This window comes from Mobula hypostoma, chromosome 13 (genome assembly GCF_963921235.1).
Source record: "Mobula hypostoma chromosome 13, sMobHyp1.1, whole genome shotgun sequence".
NCBI lineage: Eukaryota > Metazoa > Chordata > Chondrichthyes > Myliobatiformes > Myliobatidae > Mobula > Mobula hypostoma.
The window spans coordinates 65,045,016-65,069,075 of NC_086109.1; the positions used below are offsets into that span (position 1 = coordinate 65,045,016).

General features: G+C 41.9%; 1 protein-coding gene across 3 annotated transcripts in view; it reads right to left on the reverse strand.

Moving 5' to 3' along the window:
• adamtsl3 (ADAMTS-like 3) overlaps window positions 1-24,060 on the reverse strand; it is a 760,337-nt gene that overhangs the window by 398,262 nt on the left and 338,015 nt on the right. For all 3 annotated transcript variants that reach the window (XM_063065855.1, XM_063065856.1, XM_063065857.1), the window contains one exon: window positions 4,964-5,009. In XM_063065855.1, the coding sequence (XP_062921925.1) occupies window positions 4,964-5,009 (46 nt within the window). The remainder of the gene's footprint in view (window positions 1-4,963; window positions 5,010-24,060) is intronic.

The window sequence follows — 24,060 nt, forward strand, 5'->3', positions numbered from 1 at the left end:
TCCGGGAAGAAAGACAGGGGGGGGTGACCCAGAGGATGGGCAAGAGGTATATTCAGAGGGACAGAGGGAGAAAAAGGAGAGTGAGAGAAAGAATGTGTGCATAAAAAAGAGTAACAGATGGGGTACGAGGGGGAGGTGGGGCCTAGCGGAAGTTAGAGAAGTCAATGTTCATGCCATCAGGTTGGAGGCTACCCATACGGAATATAAGGTGTTGTTCCTCCAACCTGAGTGTGGCTTCATCTTTACAGTAGAGGAGGCCGTGGATAGACATGTCAGAATGGGAATGGGATGTGGAATTAAAATGTGTGGCCACTGGGAGATCCTGCTTTCTCTGGCGGACAGAGCGTAGATGTTCAGCAAAGCGGTCTCCCAGTCTGCGTCGGGTCTCACCAATATATAAAAGGCCACATCGGGAGCACCGGACGCAGTATATCACCCCAGGTAAGTTAAATGGCCTTTTTTTATTAACCTGTGATTAGGATAGGTTTAATTAGGTTTGTCAAGGATTGCTGGGGCAATGTAGTTCGAAGGGCCATTTGGACCATTGATACCACACTGTATCACTAAAATAGAATTTTAAAAATTGAAAAAATACATAAATAAAATGCTAGAAATACTCAGAAAGTCAGGCAGTATCTGTAGAGATAAAAGCAGGCTTAAATTGAGAGAAAAAGACTAGAAAAATTCCACATCTTTTTTTTAAGTTGTAGAGAAGAATGGGTTAGCAACTACAGAAATTGGGCAAAGACCAAGAAAAACTTCAGGGGAAAGTGGTCTGCTGCCAGCTGAGAGAGGGTGATGACAGCCGGCTAATTGTAGCTGATCTGCCTCTAAGCAGACGTAAATAGAATGTTAACTCTGTTTACCTACGTAAACTATTGTAGACTTGTAAAACAGCACTTCCTCTTTTGAATAGGCACTCAACAACTCTCAACAAACTTCAAATTCAACAATTTCAGATAACCAACTATTCAGGCTTATATTGTAATTGGTTAGTAGAGATGAAAGGTCAACAACCTCTCATGTTAGTCCTGTTTTTTATATATTTCTTCATCTATGCTGAGTTTTTCCAGCGTCCTCTTCTACTCTAGATTTCCAACATCGACATTATTTTGCATCTCACAGTTCAACACATAGTTTTTTTCATCTTTTCCCATTCTTCTCCTATTATTTACACCTTTTCCAGACAGGATCATATGATCATCAAGCCTTCTGTTCCTTCTCTCAGCATACATCACCACCATTTCTGTCATTCAGTCTCTCAGTCACCAGCATTCTCTTTGGTCTTTCCACCACTCCAGCCCCCCTTGTCTGCAACTTAAAACATATTTGATCTGTAACTTTTCCCAGTTGTGGTGGAAAATTTATCCATCTGGAATATTACATTAACTTTGTTTCTCTCTGCACAGGTACTGCCTGACCCTACGAATATCATGCATATTATGTTATTACTTATGTCTCCTGATGCTTGGATGTCCATTTTTTATAGTGAATTAACAACCAAGCTGGGAATGAGATAAAATGGAACATATGGCATCGTTTTTGCCTCATCTGCATGTAATCACCTGAAATTGTGGAGGTGCTTTATGCAAAAACCAGAAGTGATGTCTGGAAGTGAACAGGCAGAACAAAGACAGAGGTCCATTGCAATGCAATTTCCCTTCTACATCATCTAAGCTGGGCCTGCTATTCAAGTTCCCTAATCAGACTAGCCAGAGTTAGGTCTTAAAATCATGCTACGGAAAATCAACATTCAAATGCTGAACACTTCTGCTTGAAATTCGCTTTTCCATTACTATAATAGTTAAATTCAATGACCAACAGTTCTCTCAAAATAGCAAAATGGAAGGTATTGAAGCGTCAAAGCACTAATGTTTACAGGATGCAGCTTTAAAGCTTTAGGAGTTGCTATTTCATCCCTAGCATGGGAGCAATAAAGATTTATTTCAAATGTCATGAGTCTTTACCTACCCCGTGGGAATTGTGGAAGTGCAACATGCATATGTTCTTTTTTAAGGTAGGTTAGACCCTGATGACTACAGAACACACAACTGCCTTACAAGCCAAGAGCTGGTGACTACAAATTCGTGTTGGCTTTAAAGTTATACTACTTGAATAATTTCTCGTATTGATTCATATTTGTTTAAAATCATGTTACTTGTCAATGTAAAACTGTACATAAAGGTGATCATATAGGCTTTTGACAGAAAAAAACATTTGTTAATGTTAAAGTTGTTTTCACAAAACTGCATAAGCAGAAATTAAATTGTTCATTCGTCCTCAGTAGTTGAGCTCAGACCAAGTTCATCTCAGTTCCAAGTAGACAGATCTTGTTTGACCTTTTTCCTCCGGTCCTCTCTTTTCTCCTGTCGGATTCCTTCTTCACCGGCCCTTGACCTTTCTTACCCATTGGCTTCACCTATCACCTTCCTATTGGCCTTCTTCCCCTTCCCCCACCTTTTTATTCACAAATCTACCCCCTTCCTTCTCAGTCCTGAAGAAGGGTCTCAGCCAGAAACATCAATTACCCATTCATTTCTATAGATACTGCCTGACCTGCTCAGTTCCCCCAGCATTTTCTGTGTGTCGCTTTCGATTTCCAGCATCTGCAGACTTTCTTGTGTTTAAGATCTTGTTTGACATGCATGCACACAACTTAATTCACTTTTCATGCACCCGGGACCGGAAAGCACCAAAGTCAACAAGTGAACATAAGGGCAAGCAAATTAGGAGCATGAATCAGTCCCTCGAGCCAGCCCCAACTTTCAATAAAATCACAACAGATCTTATTGCAACTCCACATTCCTTCCTACCCCTGTAAATTTTCATCCCTAAGAATTTATCTGCTTTTGCTATTAAAAGATTCAAAAACTCTGGTTCCACTGCACTTTGAAGAATTCCAAAGTCTTGTGAATTTCTCAGTGAAAAGATAATTTCATCTCTGTTTTAAATAGCGGACCCATGGTATTTGAGCAATGGCCACTATGCTAGCTTGCCCCACAAGAGGAAATATCAATGTCATATCCATCCTATCAAGATTCCTTTGGAGCTAACTTAGACTGAGTGAATAAAGATTAGATTATGAGAACACTCAGTCCTCTTTTTACTGTCATTTAGAAATGCATACATACATTAAGAAATGATACAACGTTTCTCCGGACTGATATCATAGAAAACAGGACAAACCAAAGACTAACACTGACAGAACCACATAATTATAACATATATTGACAGCAGTACAAACCAATACCATAATTTGATGAAGAACAAACCATGGGCACGGTAAATAAAGTCTCAAAAGTCCCCGAGACGATCAACTCCTGAGTCCCCGAGTCGATCAACTCCTGAGTCCCCGATAGCAGGCAGCAAAAGGGAGAAACTCCCTGACATAAACCTCCAGGCACCGACAACTTGCCGATGCCTTGGAAGCAGCCGACACTGAGTCCATCCGTCCGAAAACTTTGAGCTTCCGACCAGCCTCTCCGATACAGCCTCCCGAGCACTATCCTCTGCCGAGCACCTTCGACCTCTCCCCGGCCGCTGAAACATGCAAAGCCGAGGATTTCCGGGCCTTCTGCTCCAGAGATTCCGGTTACCACACAGTAGCAGCAGCAGTGAAGCGGGCATTTCAGAAGTTTCTCCAGATGTTCCTCCGTACTCTCACATCCGTCTCCATCAAATCAGAATTGGGGACCAGAATTGTGCACGGTCCTCTACTTGACAGATAACAGACATCACCACCGAAGTGGCCGCGCACGCTGCTGTCGCGCCACCACCTTCTCCTCCTCCTAAGTGGAAAATCACACTGGTATTGTACAAGGTGCTCGTGTATAATTTAGTAGAATTGTTGTTGACCAGGAAGTGGATGTTAATCCGATGATGCATGTGTAAAGCCTGAAAATATTCAATTTTTTTTGGGATGTCATCTCTCATCATTATGAACAGAAATAAATAAGCTTGATATATTTCTTAAAAATATATCTATCAATTCAAAACAATCACAATGGTTTCAAAACCAGTCTTATTTTCCTGTAATCTAGTATCTCTCACATATTAATACCACTCTAATTCTTTTACCACACACCTACACCCGGGTGCATGGGGTGTCCAGGGAGGGGTAGTTTGCCCTGTCCATTCCAGGTCAGTTCACTCACCTTTGATCCCCACTATTCAGGTCTCACCTGGGGCTGTAAGTGGCTGTTTACGCGCGACAGTGGCCACATCCTGGTACACCGCTTCGACAGGCGAGCTAAACCAGGTGAGAGTATCCAGCCGCCTCGTACCTCGGTGAAATAGGGACTTGCCTGTCCTAGCTTGCGAAGTCAGCTCTGGTGGACTGGGCGGATGAGATTTACAGTGGGGTCCAATAGTCAGGAAGGCAGTACTGCAACGCTCCGTGAGAGCGAAGAGCATTTCAAACTACAGAAATGGCATGGTCATCCACTGCAACCAAGGAAGAGCTCAGTTTGTTACACTTGTTCATACCACTGGACCTGGACAAGTGCAATAGCTTTAAAAGCTCTCACGCACAGGTTTTCTGTCATTGTCAGACATGATGGATAACCACCACACTGGGGCAATTTACAGTGGCCAATAAAACAACCAGCAGAATGTGGGAGGGAACAGCACCCAAGGGAAACTCAGTGCAGTCACAGGGAGAATATGAACACAAACAGCACCAGAGATCAGATTGAACCCAGCTGCCTGAAGATACGAGATAACAGCAGTACATATTAATCCCTGTGACACTCCTTGGGATTTTTTTTTTGGGCTTTTCATTGTTGGATAATTTCAAATTGATATTCAGAAAACATCGGTGTTTGAGACCAGAGACAATTTACAAACATTATCATGAGCTCCTAAAAATACACAGAAAGCAAATTTCTGCACCAATGCAATTTATATACATTAAAACTGGAATATAGATTTAATTGCTGATCGATGCATTTAATTCAGAACTTACCACATTGCTGCATGTTTTGTACCTAATGTTTCGCCCTTCGCAGCGCCTGAGAAACAGGAAATAAAAAAATTATGTAGAAAATAGGTCAAACTTTTTTTTTATAAAAGTTCCATTATAAAGTGGAGTTAACATATGTCAATGAGTCAACAAAGGAGATGTGAATAGTCAAAATCTGCTAAACCCTGATAAATTTAAATGTTCTTCACTATTAATAAATTTGGGTCTTCAGCCAAGATCATAAGCCTAATGAACCTAATGAAATTACTTTTGACAAGGGCTTTTGCTCTTGTTCTGAATCAGGCTACATTTTGCTTCACCTGTCAAAACATTCATGGAAAATACCTGCCAGGGTTTATATATAATGAAAGCAGTCATTGACTGAAGTCCCACAGAGCATGAACAAACATAAGTCAATCTTGAAAGGCTAAGCATATAAATTTTTTTTCAACATTTCCTACAACTATCATGATCAAATGTTCACAAGCAAAATAAAATTCCCTTCTCTGCTAATGTGTTCTTCAAAAATAAATTATGCAGAGTTCACAATTATTGCACAACATGCAACAGAATATATTAGTTACAATTCTATTATACATCCATCGGACATTTTTAAGAACTTTGAAAAATATTCAGTCTGTTCAAGTTTGTAACGAATAATTTGCCTTTTTCTGTCAAATAGTGGTACACAAAAACCCACTGTTTTTATTATTCATTAGGCAAGTGGCTTTTCATTCTAAAGTACTTAAAACACAGACCTAGTTTTCGAAGCAAGGAAATGTGAAGCTGGCAGTCAACGCCAAACCAAGTACAATAATGCACTATAAACCTACAGTACAAAAATAAAGCCAGATGAACACAGAGGCAACTTCTCATGTGGTGTCAAATTAAACACAAATGAACAAACATTGATGCTTCATTGGAACAGACTGACAAAATCTGAGGTAAAATAATTGATGCATGTAGCAGTATTTTATTTGCATGCAAGTTCAGAATTCCAAACCATTCCGGTCTCACATGATGAGTGGTAATTTGGAATCTTACTACCAACACACGTCTAAGGAGAATTTTGCAATGTTGTTGACCAAGGACATGTTCACCAAAAGAATCAACAAACTCATTCGTAAGGCCAGTGACGTTGTGGGGATGGAACTGGACTCTCTGACGGTGGTGTCTGAAAAGAGGATGCTGTCGAAGTTGCACACCATCTTGGACAATGTCTCCCATCCACTACATAATGTACTGGCTGGGCACAGGAGTACATTCAGCCAGAGACTCATTCCACCGAGATGCAACACTGAGCGTCATAGGAAGTCATTCCTGCCTGTGGCTATCAAACTTTACAACTCCTCCCTTGGAGGGTCAGACACCCTGAGCCAATAGGCTGGTCCTGGACTTATTTCCTGGTATAATTTACATATTATTATTTAATTATTTATGGTTTTATATTGCTATATTTATACTCTGTTCTTGGTTGGTGCAACTGTAACGAAACCAAATTTCCCTCAGGATCAATAAAGTATGACTATGACTATCATCGATGGTAACAGCAAAGTGAAAAATGCATTCAACAAACTGCGTTCCAGTATTTGACATAAAAAATTTTCTAACTTATGGGATGTCTTAGACTGGTCCAATAAACATTTATTTATGAAAGTGGAAATCCTTTCCCCCAATAGACTAAGTATCCCCAGTTCTGGAGGAGTTGCATCTCTCCTGATGTTGTCTATCATTTAAACACCAAACTAAATGAAATAAAAATGGAAAATTTTGGAAACACTCAGCAAGTTATAAGATTAATATTTCAGGCCAAGGACCCGCATCAGAACAGAGAAAAAGAGGGGCAGATTTAAACATTTCATGATTTAATCATTAGGCACCAGTTTTTATACAGAGTAAACAGTATATAACAACACTTCATTATCCTAGCCTTGAATTTTCCATGTCATGTTGAGATAAGCGCTGGCCACACCTTCTTTACATGAAATAGCAATGATCTTACTTTAAGGACTCTTTGTCTTGTTACTTAGATTATGAGAACACTCAGTCCTCTTTTATTGTCATTTAGAAATGCATACATGCATTAAGAAATGATACAATGTTTCTCCGGAGTGATATCACAGAAAACAGGACAAACCAAAGACTAACACTGACAGAACCACATAATTATAACATATAGTTACAGTGGTGCAAAGCAATACCATAACTTGATCAAGAACAAACCATGGGCATGGTAAAAAAAAGTCTCAAAGTCCCCGAGTCGATCGACTCCCGAGTTCCTGATAGCAGGCAACGAAAGGGAGATACTCCCTGCCATAAACCTCCAGGCACCGTCAACTTGCCGATACCTTGGAAGCAGCCGACCACAACCAACACTGAGTCCGTCTGTCCGAAAATTTCGAGCCTCCGACCAGCTCCTCCGATACAGCCTCCCGAGCGCCATCCTCTGCCGAGCGCCTTCGACCTCGCCCCGGCTGCTGAAACAAGCAAAGCTGAGGATTTGGGGCATTCTGCTCCGGAGATTCCGGTTATCACACAGTAGCAGCGGCAGCGAAGCGGGCATTTCAGAAGTTTTCCATATGTTCCTCCATACTCTCACGTCCGTCTCCATCAAATCAGAATTGTGCACGGTCCCCTACTTGACAGATTACAGATATCATTCACCGGAGAGGCCATGCGCACTGCCACTGCACCGCCATCTTCTCCTCCTCCATCCTCCATATTTCATGCTCCTGTTATTTACTGCTATTGATTTATAGTTACATTTCAACAGTTTGTTGTCTTCTGTGCTCTTGGTCTTTCGTTGATCCTGTTTACAGTTACAATTCCATAGATTTGCTGAGTAGGTCCGTAGGAAAAAGCATCTCAGGCTGTATGTGGTGACACAAATGTACTCCGATAATAAAGTTTACTTTTAACTTTACTCATTCACAGGTAACACCCAAGAAATGGCAGGGGTCAGCCTGATGCTAGGGCTGCAAAGTGTGTAAGGCCTCCCGAGAGAGGAAGAATCCTAGCTGAGGCCTTCTCATCTTCTGTACTGACCCAGTGAAACTGCCATACCATAGCATCATCAATTCTCAAAATTACACTGGAATCATTGCCACCATTAGATTTCTCAAACATTGAATGCACATGTTCAACTAATTCTTCTCACATGCCTCTTTCCTTTAGTAATTTGTCTGTGGTGTTTGCTCTTGTGCCAGTAGCCTTCTGAATTTATACAAAAGTAGGAATAAGTGCAGTAACGGGCTGTTGTTGATTATAGGATTCATATGACTAAGCACTTCCTGGTGCTTGATCATTAGTCATCCTGCTGGCAGAATGCTTGAAAGTAATGTTGGCTCTCCGGTCTTATAATTTATTTCATGTAGAAAAGATTCAACTGGGATGCAACAGATGTCACCCTGCCTTACGCGAGTAGACTCCAGACTTCATTATACCCACAAACTCGCCAGGGCTCGAACAATTACCAGGTGAGATGGGTTGTGAGCTCTGGGTTCACCACACATGTCACCTTTGCTGCTTCTCTTCTCAGGCTCAAAAGCACCTGAAGCAGACAGCGGCAGCTGAGGCAACTCCTGCACAGAGCACGTCAGCCACCACTTGACCAGGGCTTTGAGTGACTGGACGCAGGAGGGTAGAAAATCTCCTATGATCATCTGCCAAGTCAAAACAGGGAATGCCGAGGATCCCCAAAAGATAAGGTGTCATCTGCACAGAGTGAACACACTCAACAATCCAGACCTTTCATCAGAAAGGAGAAAAGCTAAAAACAAACATGATTTACAGTAAATAGTGCAGAAGGAGAGCTGAAAGGAACAACGTGATCGTCGTTGGAGTGAGATCAAGAGAGAATGGATGATACCAGTGGTGTTGGTTAAAAAAGAGTGATGAAGGCTTCTTAATTGAAGCAGTCTGTCTGTGGAATTGCCAATAAAAGGAGATAAATGATAACAGAAAAGGAAAGAAAGAATGCGGGTTAGAAACAATACTGGAACCTTGAAGTATAAACACTGCAGCAGCTAAAAATCTGAAATAAAATGGAATGCTTGACAGATTTGGCAGTACTTGAGACAGGAAAACCTGGGGACTCCCTCTGGGCTCTTATCCTTGGATCTAATCATTTCTAGATTCTGTGTTGACTATTTCCATTTTTTTCACTCCACTTACCCAGTCTAGCCACCTTTCATTTGTAGCATTCCTCCCACTTATTCCGAATCCCAGCATTGGTCCACTTATAAGTGTGACACTGTTGTAGTTTGGTGAACTGATCACTAGCTCACATAGGCTGTGCCCAGCTCTCTGATGTCTCCCTCCATGACACCACTATTAAACATCAGGCCATTATTTCTCAGAGAGTCGTTAACCTTATTTCCTCTGGAGATCTTCCACTCATTGGCCCCTCACCCCTGCACAGCACACATCTACCTCCTCACAAAAAATATAAAGGAAATATCCTGATAGTTCCATCATTTCTGCATGGAATTCTTCCCTTGGTTCTTTTCTTTCTCTCCTTGTCCAATCTTATTCCACTTATTTTTCTAACAGCCCTAAAACCTATCACTCCAGTTCCCATGTGCCAACCAATTCACTTTTCCACAGCCATCCAATTCCCCCTACATATTCATCCTACAATGGACTGAGCCAAGTGTTCTTCTTTCTCCCTGGAACAGAGGTCCACTTCTCCGCTACCCTCCTTCCAGCTGAATTCACTGTAACTGGGCAATTGTAACACTTCCACCAAGTCCGGTGTGTAGCTTCAAGTAACCAAGCTAAGTCCTTCAGTTTGTGTGGTAAATAGAACAGTCCAGTCCAAAAACCCTCACTCACCTCTTCTCTGTTAAATTGATGACTGTATTGGTGAGACTTCCTGCTCTCTCTCAGAACTCAAATGTCATCTTTATTGCCAATTTGTTCTCATTTTCACATCGCCCATCTTGGACTTTTCTCTTCTGTAGCTTCTCTACCTCCATCTCTGTGAGTAGGTAAGTCACTAACTTTCAATACATGCCTACTGACACTCACCATTTCCTTCTGCCACCTGTAAGACCTCCTTTCCAGTCTTTCAATTTCTCCAGCTCACTTTTACTTTTTCTGATTACACCAGCTTCCATATTAGTGATCTGAGATATATTGTTTTCATTAATTGCGGTCTCCCCTCCACCACAGTTGAAAAGTGACCCCACGGCATTTAGATTATGAGAACACTCAGTCCTCTTTTATTGTCATTTAGAAATGCATACATGCATTAAGAAATGACACAATGTTTCTCCGGACTGATATCACAGAAAACAGGACAAACCAAAGACTAACACTGACAGAACCACATAATTATAACATATAATTACAGCAGTGCAAAGCAATACCATAATTTGATGAAGAACAAACCATGGGCGCGGTAGAAAAAGTCTCAAAGTTCCCGAGTTGATCGACTCCCGAGTCCCCGATAGCAGGCAGAAAAAGGGAGAAGCTCCCTGCCATAAACCTCCAGGCACCGTCAACTTGCCGATGCCTTGGAAGCAGCCGACCACAGCCAACACTAAGTCCATCCATCCGAAAACTTTGAGCCTCCGACCAGCCCCTCCGATACAGCCTCCTGAGTGCCTTCGACCTCGCCCCGGCCACTGAAACAAGCAAAGCCGAGGATTCAGGGCCTTCTGCTCTGGAAATTCCGGTTACCACACAGTAGCAGCGGCAACGAAGTGGGTATTTCAGAAGTTTTCCAGATGTTCCTCCGTACTCTGACATCCGTCTCCTCAAATTAGAATTGTGCACGGTCCCCTACTTGACAGATTACAGATATCATTCACCAGAGAGGCCCCGCGCGCTGTGTCACGCTGCCATCTTCTCCTCTGACTTGTTCAGTTACTCACATTTCCTTATCTTCACCTTTCACCCCAGCACTTCCACATTCATTGCAAGTTCCAAAATCTTCCATGTGATACTGTCACCAAAGATATTGTCCTCTTCACTCCCCTTTCAGCACTTTGAAGTGACTGTTCCCTCCATTGGCCCCTTGCTTACTCTTCCATCACACTAACCTTTCCCATTCTCAGAGTGACTTTCCACGTAGCCAAAGAAGATGCATCAGAAACCCTTTTATCTCCTCAGTCCCCAACAGTAAGAAACCCAAAGAGTTGAAGAACCATCAGCTTGAGTCATTAACTCTCCTTTGCTTTCTACAGAACTTGCCCGACTTACAGAGACCTGACATGAAGTATGGAAGGAAGCCTTTCCACTGAGAGTCCACAGCAACCTTCAAGCACCCAGTTACTAAAAAAAGACACAAGTTTTTACTGTCACCCATTTTATTCTCCTCACATTCCCTTCAACTGTTTCCTAGATCCTACTCCTCAGACCGGAAGCAATTTATAGTGGATAATTAAGCTAACAATCCACAATATTTGGGATGAGGATAGAAAATGGAGTATCAGGTGCTATCTCACATGGTCACAGGGAAAACATGCAAAATCTACAGATAGCAAGCTGGAGTTCAGGATTGAGTCTGGGTCATTTGCGGGTAAGGCAGCGGGTCCACGAGCTGTACTGTCCTTCCATAACTGCATTCTCTTTTATTGTCAATTCTCAGCAACTGTTGTGCTAAGTTCCAGAATTATTGGTTTATTTCTATTTCTACTTACACCTCCTCCAGATCAGTTGCTACAAGCAAAACCTCACCACACATGCTCAGCTAGTGCCAGTCTGGACCATCCACTTTGTTTTGACTCCACAGACATTTCCTTTGTTCTCTCCAACCTCCTCTCCCTCTGCAGCTATGATTGTTTCCTAAACCTTCCATATTCTGAGGAAAAGTCATTGACCAGAAGGGTGGCCTCTGTTTCTCTTTCTGTTGATGCTGCCTGACTTGCCAAGATTCCAGAATTTTCCTTTGTTTTTCTTCTTTGTTTTAATTTTGGGATAGGAAGCATCTATTAACCTACACAAGAACACACAACACACAGAGAAGTGAGCAATGTATTGTGATCAGTAAGTATTGAGGTGCCATGGATATAGATTATAGATAATTCAGTGCTTATCTATAATCTACCATATATCCATCTCCTGAATGAAGTTCAGTATTGGAGAGTTGAATGAAGAGTATTGAACTGTTGCCAAATTTGCTGATGATCCAAAGACTAATGTGCAGAGGATACTGAGCTGCAACGGGACATAAGTTAGTGGGCAAGAAATTGGCAGATAAAGAATGGTGTGGGGAAATATGAGACTACTCACTTTGGGAGGAAGAACGATAAAATGAATTAGGAAGGCGGGTGAGACTGTGAGATATCACTTGGAATAATTAGAAGACTAATGGAACACTCTCTCTCTATAGTATCCACATTCTTCCCGTAGTGAGGTGACCAGAAATGAACACAGTACTCCTAGAATGCAGTGCACCTCAAGATAGGAGGAATGCAAACATCGTCACTCTCTACAAGAACAAAGGCGACAGGAGCAACTGTAATAGATATCGTAGCATCTCTCTTCTCAGCATGGTGGGGAACCTTTCAGCTCGAATTGCCTTGAAGAGGCTCCTGCTGCTCACAGACAGGGTCTATCCCAAGTCTCAGTGTGGGCTCAGAGTTGAGCGGTCCACAATCAATGTGATCTTCTCCCTCTGGCAACTGCAAGAAAAGCGCAGAGAACAGCAGAAACCACTCTACATCATCTCCATTGATCTTACTATAAGGCATTCCACCTTGTGAGCAGAATGGGCCTCTTAGAGATCCTTGTCAAGATTGGGTGTCCCCCAGTCCTACTCAGTATCATCAGGTTGTTTCATGACAGCATGAAGGGGACCATAGTGTTCAACGGCTCCATATCAGAGTGCTTTAACATCTTCAGCAGGGTAAAATAGGGGTGTGTCTTTGCTCTGACGCTGTTCGGCATCTTCTTTGCAGTCCTGCTCAAGTCTGCCTTTGGAGAGGCCACTGAGGGCATTTAACTCCATTCAAGATCAGATGGACACCTCTTCAGACTGTCAAGACTCAGAGCGAGGACCGAAGTGCAGAAAAGGCTCCTCAGCGGCTTCCTGTTTGCCGATGACGCAGCTGTGACAACTCACTCACAGCAGGAGCTACAAGATCAGATGACCCACTTTGCGGAAGCCTGCAGAGAGTTCGTCCTGACTATCAGCCTGAAGAAGACACAGGTCATGGGGCAAGACACTGACAACAAGCCATTCATTAATATTATGGATTATGAGCTAGAAGTCGTCCACAAACTCACATAACCGGGCTCCGCAATCTGAGATAGCCAGTCACTCAAAACTGAGATCAACAAGTGCATCAGAAAAGCAGCCACGACCTTCTCAAGGTTGACTAAGGGAGTCCGGGCCAGCAAAGGACTCACCATGAACACCAAAGTCCAGGTGTACACAGCCTGCGTGCTGAGCACTTTTCTCTACACCAGTGAAATTTGGACCCTGTGCACAAAACAAGAGCAGCGACTCAACGCTTTCCATATACGCTGCCTCAGACGTATACTCGCTAACATCTGGGAAGACAAGATTATCAACAACACAGTGCGTGAGAGAACAGGCGCCACCTCCATGTTTACCTTCCTCAAACAGAGGCGTATGCGCAGGCTAGGCCACGTCTTGCGCATGGCAAATGGACGCATTCCGAAGGACCTTCTCTTTGGGGAGCAGGAGACTGGAAAGGGGCCAACGGGAAGACCCCAGCTGCACTACAAGGACACCTGCAAGCGCGACCTCAAGGCCTTTGGTATCAGCACCAACACGTGGCAGTCACTCGCCTCAGACAGGTGTGCCTGGAAGCAGGAGGTGAAAAAGGGTCTCTTGAGGTATAAGACCACTCTGATGTAGCAAGCAGAGGGAAAGAGACCCCACCGAAAGCCCTGTGCCCAAGCCGCCCAAGAGGTCAGAACTGCCTCAGCATTCTGCTACACACAGTGTGGCAAGGACTCCTGCATTGGACTCCAGTCACAGCAGACGCTGCATAACCCAGTCCACCAGAGGCACAAACTCGTGATCTCCTGGGATCGACAGCTGCCTAATCTTCTTCATGGATTTTATAATCACTAAAGTCAGTATTCAGAAAGAAGATCCACTGTGGCTGGAGGATGGTTGCATGTTATCGTGTCACAAGAATACAAGAAAACAGGATGAGGAGTGGACAATCAGCTCCATTCTACATGGCTCATCCTAATCAATCTGACCTTAACTCCTTTTCTCTGCCTGTTTCCCAGAACACGTAACTACTCAGTCCTTCAGCATATCCAGTTATGTGCACTGGACTACCTAATAGCTTTTGAAACGCCTCAAATTAGAGTCAACATTCTCTAAAGAGGCATTGTCCTGAGTGTTTCACTGGGGTCCATACTTAATATTCTGAGAAATTCAAACAAAAAGTTATGTGCTACACTGGTTGCCTGTAACATTCCCCAGAACAAATCCCTGTAAAATGACACACAGGGATCTTAACAACTCATATCCTAGTGGAAGCTATCTGTAACTGGGTGTAGTCTTGAGTCCCATAGTGGCCTGCAGGTTTGCAAATTGATTCTGATCTTATTACTGTACAGCAGCTTCAAAAAAGCACCAGCACCGAAGAACGTGCTTCATCTGACGAGAAAGCCACTTCCCATAGGCACACTCTGCATGGTAAGCAGGGGGGCATGTGAAGTGGAACCTTGTTTAGTTTTAGGTGACCACTTCAATTTTGCCCTCTTCACTTACATGTACTTCACCTCAAGAAGTACATTCCCCGCTCTCTGCATCCTTTGAGTCAGATACTATACTCCCAAACCAATGAAAATCAAACACTGGGCACAATAGTTGACACTGCATAAAACTCCCACCCACCCAGGACATACTCTTTTCTCCCTCTCCGATTGGGCAGAAGATACAAATGCCAGGCTCAACATAAGCTTCTACCCTGCTGTTAAAAAAACTATATAATAGTTCCCTATACAATAAGTTGACTTTTGACTTTACAATCTACTTTGTTATGATCTTGCAGCTTATTGTTTACGTGCACTGCACATTCTCTATGGCTGTTACACTTTATTCTGTATGGTTATTGTTTCACCTTGTATTCAATTGACTTTATTTCTTACATCCTTCACATACATGAGGAGTAAAAACCTTTACGTTGTGTCTCCATCTAAATGTGCAATGTGCAATCATAGTAATTTATAATAAATAGAACAGTCAACGTAATATAGAGTACACTGATATCGGTGTGAGTTCATCAGTCTGATGGCCTGGTGGAAGAAGCTGTCCCGGAGCCTGTTGGTCCTGGCTCTTATGCTGTGGTACCGCCTCCTGGATGGTAGCAGCTGGAATAGATTGTGGTTGGGATGACTTGGGTCTCCAATGATTCTACAGGCCCTTTTTACACACCTGACCTTGTTCTACCTCAGTGCACTGTGCAATGATGTGATCTGTATGAACTGTATGCAAGGCAAGCTTTTCACTGTATCTTGGTACATGTGATAATAATACACCAACTCCTTTAAATGTTTCCCCTTCTCACCTTTAATCTATCCCTTCTAGTATTTGACATTTCCATTCAGGGAAAATAACTCTAAATATCTAAACTAACCATGCCTCTCATAATTTTGTATACTTCAATTCAATGCTCATCACTGACACTCACACTCCAGAGAAAACAATCCATATTTGTCCAACTTCTCCTTACTGCAAATACTCTCTAACCCAGGCAATATCTTTTCTGTACCCTATCCAAAGCCTTACTATAGCTGGTACCCAAACCTGCAAACAATACTCCAAATGTGGCCGAACCAAAGTTTAATAATCATAACTTCCTGACTTTCACACTTAATATACCGACTGATGAAGGCAAGAGTAACATAACACAGAAACAGCCTTTCTGCCTAACCTGTGCATGCATACCAAGTTGCCTATCTCAGTAAATTCCATTTGCCTGTGTTTAGGCTATATCCCTTTAAATCTTCCCTATCCTCGCACCTGTCAAAATGTCTTTTAAACGTTCTAAATGTATCCACCTACCACTTCCTCTGATAGCTTGTTCCACATACCCACTATCTTTTATATTTAAAACATTGCCCCTTAGAGCCTCTTTAAATCTTTCCCCCTCATTTTAAATCTATGCGCTCCAGTTTTGGCTCCCTAGACTATTTCTCTGCCTTAATAAGGTCACCTCTCAGCTTCTGATGCTTTGAGAAAAAAGCCCCAAGCCATCCAGTCTATCCTGATAACTCGAGCTCTCCAGTATCAGCATCATCCCTGCAAATCTTTTCTGCACCTGTTCGAACTTAGTGATACATTGCCTATAGCTAGCTGACCAGAACTGCATACAATATATTCCGTGTGTAGTCTCACCAACATCATGTACTACCAGAACAAGACATCCCAACTTCTATACTCACTGCCCCTACTGATGAAGACAATTTACCAAATGCCCTTTTCACCTCTCGCTGCCACTTTCAGGCAACTACATACTTGTACTGCTAGATCCAAATGTACTACAATACCTTCCAGGGCACTTCCATTCACTGTACAAGTCCTGCCCTGGTTTAACATTCTAAAATATAATACTCACTCTTGCCCAAGTTAAGGTGCATCTTTCATTCCCTATCCCACCTTCCCAGTTGATCTTGATTTGTCACAACCACAGATTCGGCAGCACAGTACATACAGCAATTGTGCTTGTGAATTTGCACGTGTCAGCTAATTATTACTTAATCATGACAGTATTTAACTCCATACTTGTCGTCATAGTGCTTGTCAAGATTTGGACAGAGCACAGCAACGCTTCGCTGCCTGCTTTGCATTCAGCCTTCCCTGTGAAATTGGACTTTCGAGTCAACTGATTCTGAAGACTAGCAGTATTCGCTTAATCTTTAGATGTTCCTTTCAGCTGTAATGCAGGCTTCGTTTTCCATTTGAGAATTATTGACCTGCTTCAGTGTCTCTCACTCTGCACTTGGGCCATCTCTGAACGTGATAACATGATTCTTTTGTAACCTTAGATAACCATCTTGCTTGTCCACTATACCACCAACGTATAACTAGGTAATATAGAGAACTGGTAACGGACCCAGCACAAATCACTGTAGCACACAGGCTTCCAATCTGAAAACAAACTTCCACTAACCCTCTGCCTTTTACCATGAGGTCACTTTTCTACACTGCAAGCCTTCTTTACAACCCCTATCTCTTTGTATTGTCACTTTCATGAAGCTATGGACATGTACACTAAGATGTCTCCTAATATCAGTGTTCCTAAGTCCCTGTCATTTACTGTCTACTTTTCTTTTACATTTTATACCTGTACATTTTATATCATAGCTTTGATCCTGCTGGAACACAACTGGTCACAGACCTCCAGATCGATTAACATCTCCCCACCACCACCCCCTGTCTTCTGTAGCCAAGCCGCAATTAAAGTGTTTGAAAGAAAGGATAAAAAAAAACTCTGGGTAAATTTACTTATGTCAGTTTATACACTTATGTATTATTTTTACATGTGTTTGAATATACACCTGTGTTTTAATCCTTTAATGTCCTTTCTTGATAGGTCATAAAGCATTCATGAAAATTCAATAACAATGTCAGCTTTGACCAGAGGTACACTTGGGTGTGGAGTATCACTGCCTGTCAAAATCTGTGAATGCAAGCAGTGTCCTGGGCGGAAACAGTCCACATGTTGAACACAGCCACAATGAAGTTGAAAGAAACAGGCTTCCAGCAGGTAACTGTGCCCTGAGTAATGCTGGGAGAAGTGACTGGAGAGCAAATAACAAACAAATTTGGACATCACCTGCTCTGCCCAAGAATCAGTCCAAGCCACAATTTGTAACAGAATCTGATGACCCAATCTAGAATGACACAAATTTTCAACACAGCAAAATCAGCACAATTACTCATAGAACACACTTAAATGAGTAAAAATGAATTCTGTTCTCTGTTTTCTTTTAGCTCGTTTGTCAATTTTTAATTTTCTTGTTCTTTTCGGTGTCAGCTTACCGTCACATGTTGCCCTCCAGCAAGGAAAGTGAGCGTGCTGTAATGTGGACTTCATTCAATCTGCTGTCACCACTGCTCGCCAAACAAACAGCCAAAATCTTGACAGGTGCAACTGAGTTCAAGTTATACAGTGACTCAGTTTTAAAAATATTATAGCAGAATTATGATCAAGGCATAACTAATTTTCCAAGAAATTGTTTGGCAGCATCAAGAATTTTATAAAATTCAACAAAAAGTCAATTTTAGCAAATTCAAATCATGGGTTATTTATTCAGTCAGTCAACCGTCCAATATAAACCAAAAGAAATTACAATCTAAACTATATTATCAGGATTTAATGCTGATGAAGATCATGGAAGGTCATCAACTGTTTCTCTTTCCAGAGATATTGCCTGATGTGATGCCTGCACATTCTTTTGCTCTTATGTGTAAAGGTGACTTTTTGGATCTCAATCAACAATTCATTGGTGGGAGCAAGTTAAAGAATTTGGAAAATGGGGAACCAATGATTAGTGAGCAGGCATGAAGCCAAGAAGGGATGTGGGCCCCATGGGAGAAGAATCATACATCAGTTCTTCATTACGCAGATCTATTAGCTATATTTCACACTGACTTAATTATCTTATTTACCTACATAATTTGAGCTATTTTCCGGTGCAAATTGCAGCACATTAACTCTATTTAAGCACTGAATTCAATTAAGTGCGTAATTAGAGAATAACATAGATTCGTCTGTAATGTTTCCAAATGGAGAACAAGTGGAACATTTGCAATGCTCCAGGCATGTGTTCATCTGGAACTGCTGTTAACTGGAAGCCAAGGCTCACAAATGCTCATATTAATGAATTACCTTCCTACTTTACAAGTCCAATTAATTTAAAACCTACCATAGGCTTCCACTGTTTTGACATCTTTATTCTGCCTGTTTTTATGTCACATTTAAACAAGACCTCCACAACTGAGAATAAACACAAATGCAAAAGCGATTGACCTGTAAATCTCCATATTGTGCTCTGTAAAACAAAATATTGCTAGACTTAAAAAAGAAAGAGATAAGCTTTTAAACGTCATGATTTAGTTCCAAAATACCCGAAGTTTACAACTTGATTGTACCACTTGGCAAGCTGAACATAACAATTATCAAGCTTGGTTTGTTTATTGTAAGCAAATTCAAACAACTGATTATAATATATACAGTTCTGTGAATTTAATAAACGTTGATGTATTTGCCTTGGTCTGTTGGCAGGAGGACAGCAAGAAAAAGGCTAAAGATGTACAAACATTTCACTTTCTCTTTGAACCAAGTCACACTGAAGCAAGAAAACAGAACTGCATTTATATCCCACCCTTTACAACCCTGGCACATGTCATAGCATTTTACAAGTATTATCTTTAATGTATAATCACTGTGGTGAGGCAGGAAGGACAGCAGCCAAATTGTAGAAAGCGATGTCCCAGAAAAAGCAGTGTTTCTGCAATTAGATTAACAGCCTCAGTAACTTTGCTGGAGAAATAACTACTTTCTGGTATCATGAAATTGTGCCATGTGATCTTTTACATCCAGTTAAAGGTCATTCTAAGAAATGGCCAAGATCTGACAAACAAATATTTTTTGTTGCCTGTTGCTTTTCAAAAGAAAATGAAGTTTCTAGAAGTGATTTGTATCTATAGTAGTTTAATTCCACCTTTTAAAAACATATAGAAAGAGGAGTAGGGCACTTGGTCTCTCAACTTGTTCCACCTATCAAACATGATCATTATTGATTGGCCTCAGGTTTCATCTCCTATTCTGTGCCCTTAGCACTAATTCTCCAATTTTTCACCGATTTCAAGTCAAGTCAAGTTTATTTGCCATTTAACTGTATACAGCACATGACAAATGAGACAACGTTTCTCTGGATCAGGGTGTAAAACACAGTAGGACACAATAACACAAATATAACACACAGTAACTTAGAAAAGTAAGAATTAAATCTACAAATGAATTACACATAGATGAAGTAAAGTGTATAAATTAAATATTATAGGATACAGTACAAATTATCTGGTGACACTTCAAAGGTGATGCAACAGGGAGTTCAGAAGCCCAATGGCCTGAGGGAAGAAGCTGTTTCCCATCCTGACCGTTCTTGTCTTTATGTATTGGAGTCTCCTGCGTGATGGTATAATGTCAGAGGATGCTGGATGGATGGATGGATTCCTTGCTAGTACTAAGAGCCCTGCATAAACGGTGCTCCTAATACATGTCCCTGATGCATGGCAGGGAGACCTCTCTGATCTTCTTGACTGTTCTCACAGTCTTTTGAGGAATCTTCTGATCCAATGCTCTGGTGCTCCATATCAGATGGAGATGCAGCTTGTCAGGACACACTCAAATTTACATAGTTCCTCTTTAAATACCTCTAAAATTTAGCCTTCACAACTTTCCAAGCAAGAGAATTCAGGAGATTTTCCGCCCTCTGCTAGAAACAATTCCTTGTCTCTTCAGTTTTAAATGACCTACCCATCATCTTGTCACTGTCACTTCACTCAAGATTCTCTCATGGCTGGAATCATGTTGACAACTACCCTGCCACATCCCCTGAGGATCCTGCAGGTTTCAATAAAAACACCCTCCTCATTCTTTAAAGTTAGATTAAAATCACATGCAAAGATTAAGATCAGAAAGTGACCATCTTTTTTCCTCTGATTTATTGTCTGAGAGATCTACAAGAGCTCCAAGTGATGCTGCCACCAGTGACCTTGCAAAGTGCAAGGGATGTTAAGAGGATGGCAATTGACAGCTGAGCAGATACTAGTACACTGTTGATGTTTGAATTCCTTGCACTCCAGGTAACACCTAGGAGGCAGCTAATCCAAGAGCAGAAACTGCAGGAAAGGTCTGACAAATGGCAATGTATCAAAGTGAGATGCAAAAAAAATATAAATTGGAACCTCAACACCAAAACCTTAGTTTTACCATCTGGTTTTGCAATTTTCCTGCAGAACTGTTAAAACATTGAATTGCTTGGTAAATGGGTGGAAGTCAGGGGGACCCAGCAAAATGTTCAGATATTGGCTTTTCTTTTCCCTTGGCTTATGATCAAACATCCTGATTTACAGACTGATGTAACTAATCATTCTCCCTCTAAGTAAACCATAGAGTAGTCTTGGTTCCTGAACTTATCCAAATAAATAAAGAGGGAGATGTCTGTAACTGAATTAGCAGTTTAAATGGGGTGAAACTTTAGGTGTATGCACAGAGGCATTTACCACTGGCTTTTCCACTGTGGGGTTATTACAACAGAGAACTAAGTAATCACTGGTCATTTCAATGCGGTTCATCCTTTTCTAGAAGATCTAACCAAATGAATAGTCTTTACAAGATTTATTGCTATAAAGTTATATTATTACATCAGAAGCGAGCAGTATCCACAAACAACCTATGTGCAAAATCAGGCAAATCACACAAATAATAAAAAAGTAACTAAAAAGTACTGAGAACTTGAGTTGTAAAATCCTTGAAACTGAGTCAATAGGGATGTGGAGTCAGTTCAACGTTGAGGTGAGAAGTTATCCACACTGGTTTAGGAGCTAGATGCTTGTAGGATAATAATTGTTCCTGAACTTGGTGGCATGGGACCCAAGGCTCCTGTACCTCATGCCCAATGGTAGTAGCAAAAAGAGTGCATGGCCTAGATGATGGGAATCCTTGATGATGGATGCAACTTTCTTGTGGCATCCCTCCTTGTGCCATGCTAAGCTGGGCTGTTTCCACCACTTCCAAGTTCAAATTGAAGTTTAATTGTCATTCAACCATACATGAACATCCATCATCACAGCCAAATGAAACAGAATTAGTCTGGGAGCAAGGTGCAAAATACAGAACCACCAGTCATACACATCATAAGGCTCATATAGCGCATATAAGATAGCATGTATGTTTCAGATAGCAGCAAAATACAGTCACATAAAAAAGTCGATTGTCCAAGTCCCTGAGTCCATGAATGTTGCAGCAATCTACAGTCTGACACAATACAACTTGTCCTCTACAGAGCGAACACTAGGAGGCAGCACCAACTCCAGCATGAATGCCGTGCCATACCGCCTCAGGCACTCCGTTGGAGTACCTGACTCCAACCCCTCCCCCTGGGTGGCTGCAAACAGGCAACATCGCAGTTTGAGGCTTCGTCCTCGCCTACGACCAAGGACAAGCAGCCATTGACCAATAAACCAATGAATTGGATTTTCAGCATGCCACACCACCAATGTCCAAGAGGGTCTTGCGATCCTAAGAAATGCGACTAAGACAATTACTCGCTGCTGGACTGCACAACTCCTTCGCCTTCCTGTTGCAGGCAACATCACAGTCCACACCAAGTCCAGATCCTTCAGTATTCCTGTCAACGAGCACGTCACTGATGAGGTAGACCTGCAGTACTTTATCTTCTTAATGTCCAGCAGACTTTTGCAATCATAAAAATTACATTTAAAAGTACAACAGCTCCTTTGGTTGACTCTGTAGAAGCCACTACGTCCAAGCACACTGCTATCCTACCACTTTCTTTGGAGTTTTCCATTCATGGGAACTGGTGTTTCCATACCATGCAGTGATGCTCTCCACTGCGCATCTTCAGAAGTTTATCAATGTTTTAGCTGACAGGCTGAATCTATGCAAACTTCTTAGAAAGTAGAGGTGCTGTTGTACTGCACTTGTGATGACACTAACATGCTGGTGCTAGGTCAGATCCTGTGATATGGTAACACCAAGGAATTTAAGGTTACTGACCCTCTCCATCTCTGATCCACTAATGAGGACTGGCTAAAGTCCTCTGGATTCTTTCTCCTGTAGTCAATAATCAGCACTTTGGTTTTGCTGACGTTGAGTGAGAGATTGGTGCGGCACTATTCAACCAGATTTTCAATCTCCCTTCGAAATGCCAATTTGTCATCCCCTTTGATTTGGCCAACAACAATGGTGTTGATAACAAACTTAAATATGGCATTGGAGCTGTAGTTAGCCACACAATTATAGGTATAATATGAGTAGAGCAGGAGGCTAATCACCCAACCTTGTGATACAATTCTGCTTATGGTGATCGTGGAGGAGATATTGTTAACAATCTGTACAGACTGGGGTCCAAGTGAGGAAATTAAGGATCTAGTTCCAAGGGAGGTATTGAGGAACTTAGTGATTAGTTTTGAGGCGATGTAATCAATGAAGAACCTGCTGATGTAGCCAATTCCTTTGTCCTGATGTTTCAGAGATGAATGAAGAGTAAATGAAATGGCATCTGCAGTTGACTTATTGTGATACTAGGCAAACTCTCCTCATACATTAATCCTTACATTCCTGTGATCATTCTTGTAAACCTTCTCTGAACCCCCTCCAATGCCAGCAAACCTTTTCTTAGATAAGGTGACACGAGACCCGACGTAGATTGGGAGACCACTTTACCGAGCACCTACGCTCCGTCTGCCAGAAAAAGTGGGATCTCCCAGTGGTCACCAATTTTAATTCCACTTCCCATTCCCATTCCAATACGTCTGTTCATCGCCTTCTCCACTGCCATGATGAGACCACACTTAGGTTGGAGGAACAACATCTTATATTCCATCTGGGTGGCCTCCAACCTGATGGCATGAACATCGATTTCTCAAACTTCCAGTATTGATCCCCCCTGCCCCTTACCATTCCCCATCCCCTTTTCCCTCTCTCATCTTATATCCTTACCTGCCCATCGCCTCTCTCTGGTGCTCCTCCCCTTTCCTGTCTTCCATGACCTTCTGTCCTCTCCTATCAGATTCCCCCTTCTCCAGCCCTGCATCTCTTTCACCAATCAACTTTCCAGTTCTTTACTTCATCCCTCCCCCTTCAGGTTTCACCAATCACCTTGTGTTTCTCTCTCTCTTCTCCCCACTTTTTAAATCTACTCAGTCTTTTCCTCCAGACCGCCGAAGGGTCTCGGCCCGAAATGTCGACTGTACTCTTTTCCATAGATGTTGCCTGGCCTGCTGAGTTCCTCCAGCACTTTGTGTGTGTTGCTCTGCTTTCATTCCTTCCACTAAAGTGCATGACCATATTCAAAGGTTTCAAATGTAGATTTAATGTCAGAGAAGTGTATACAATATACATCCTGAA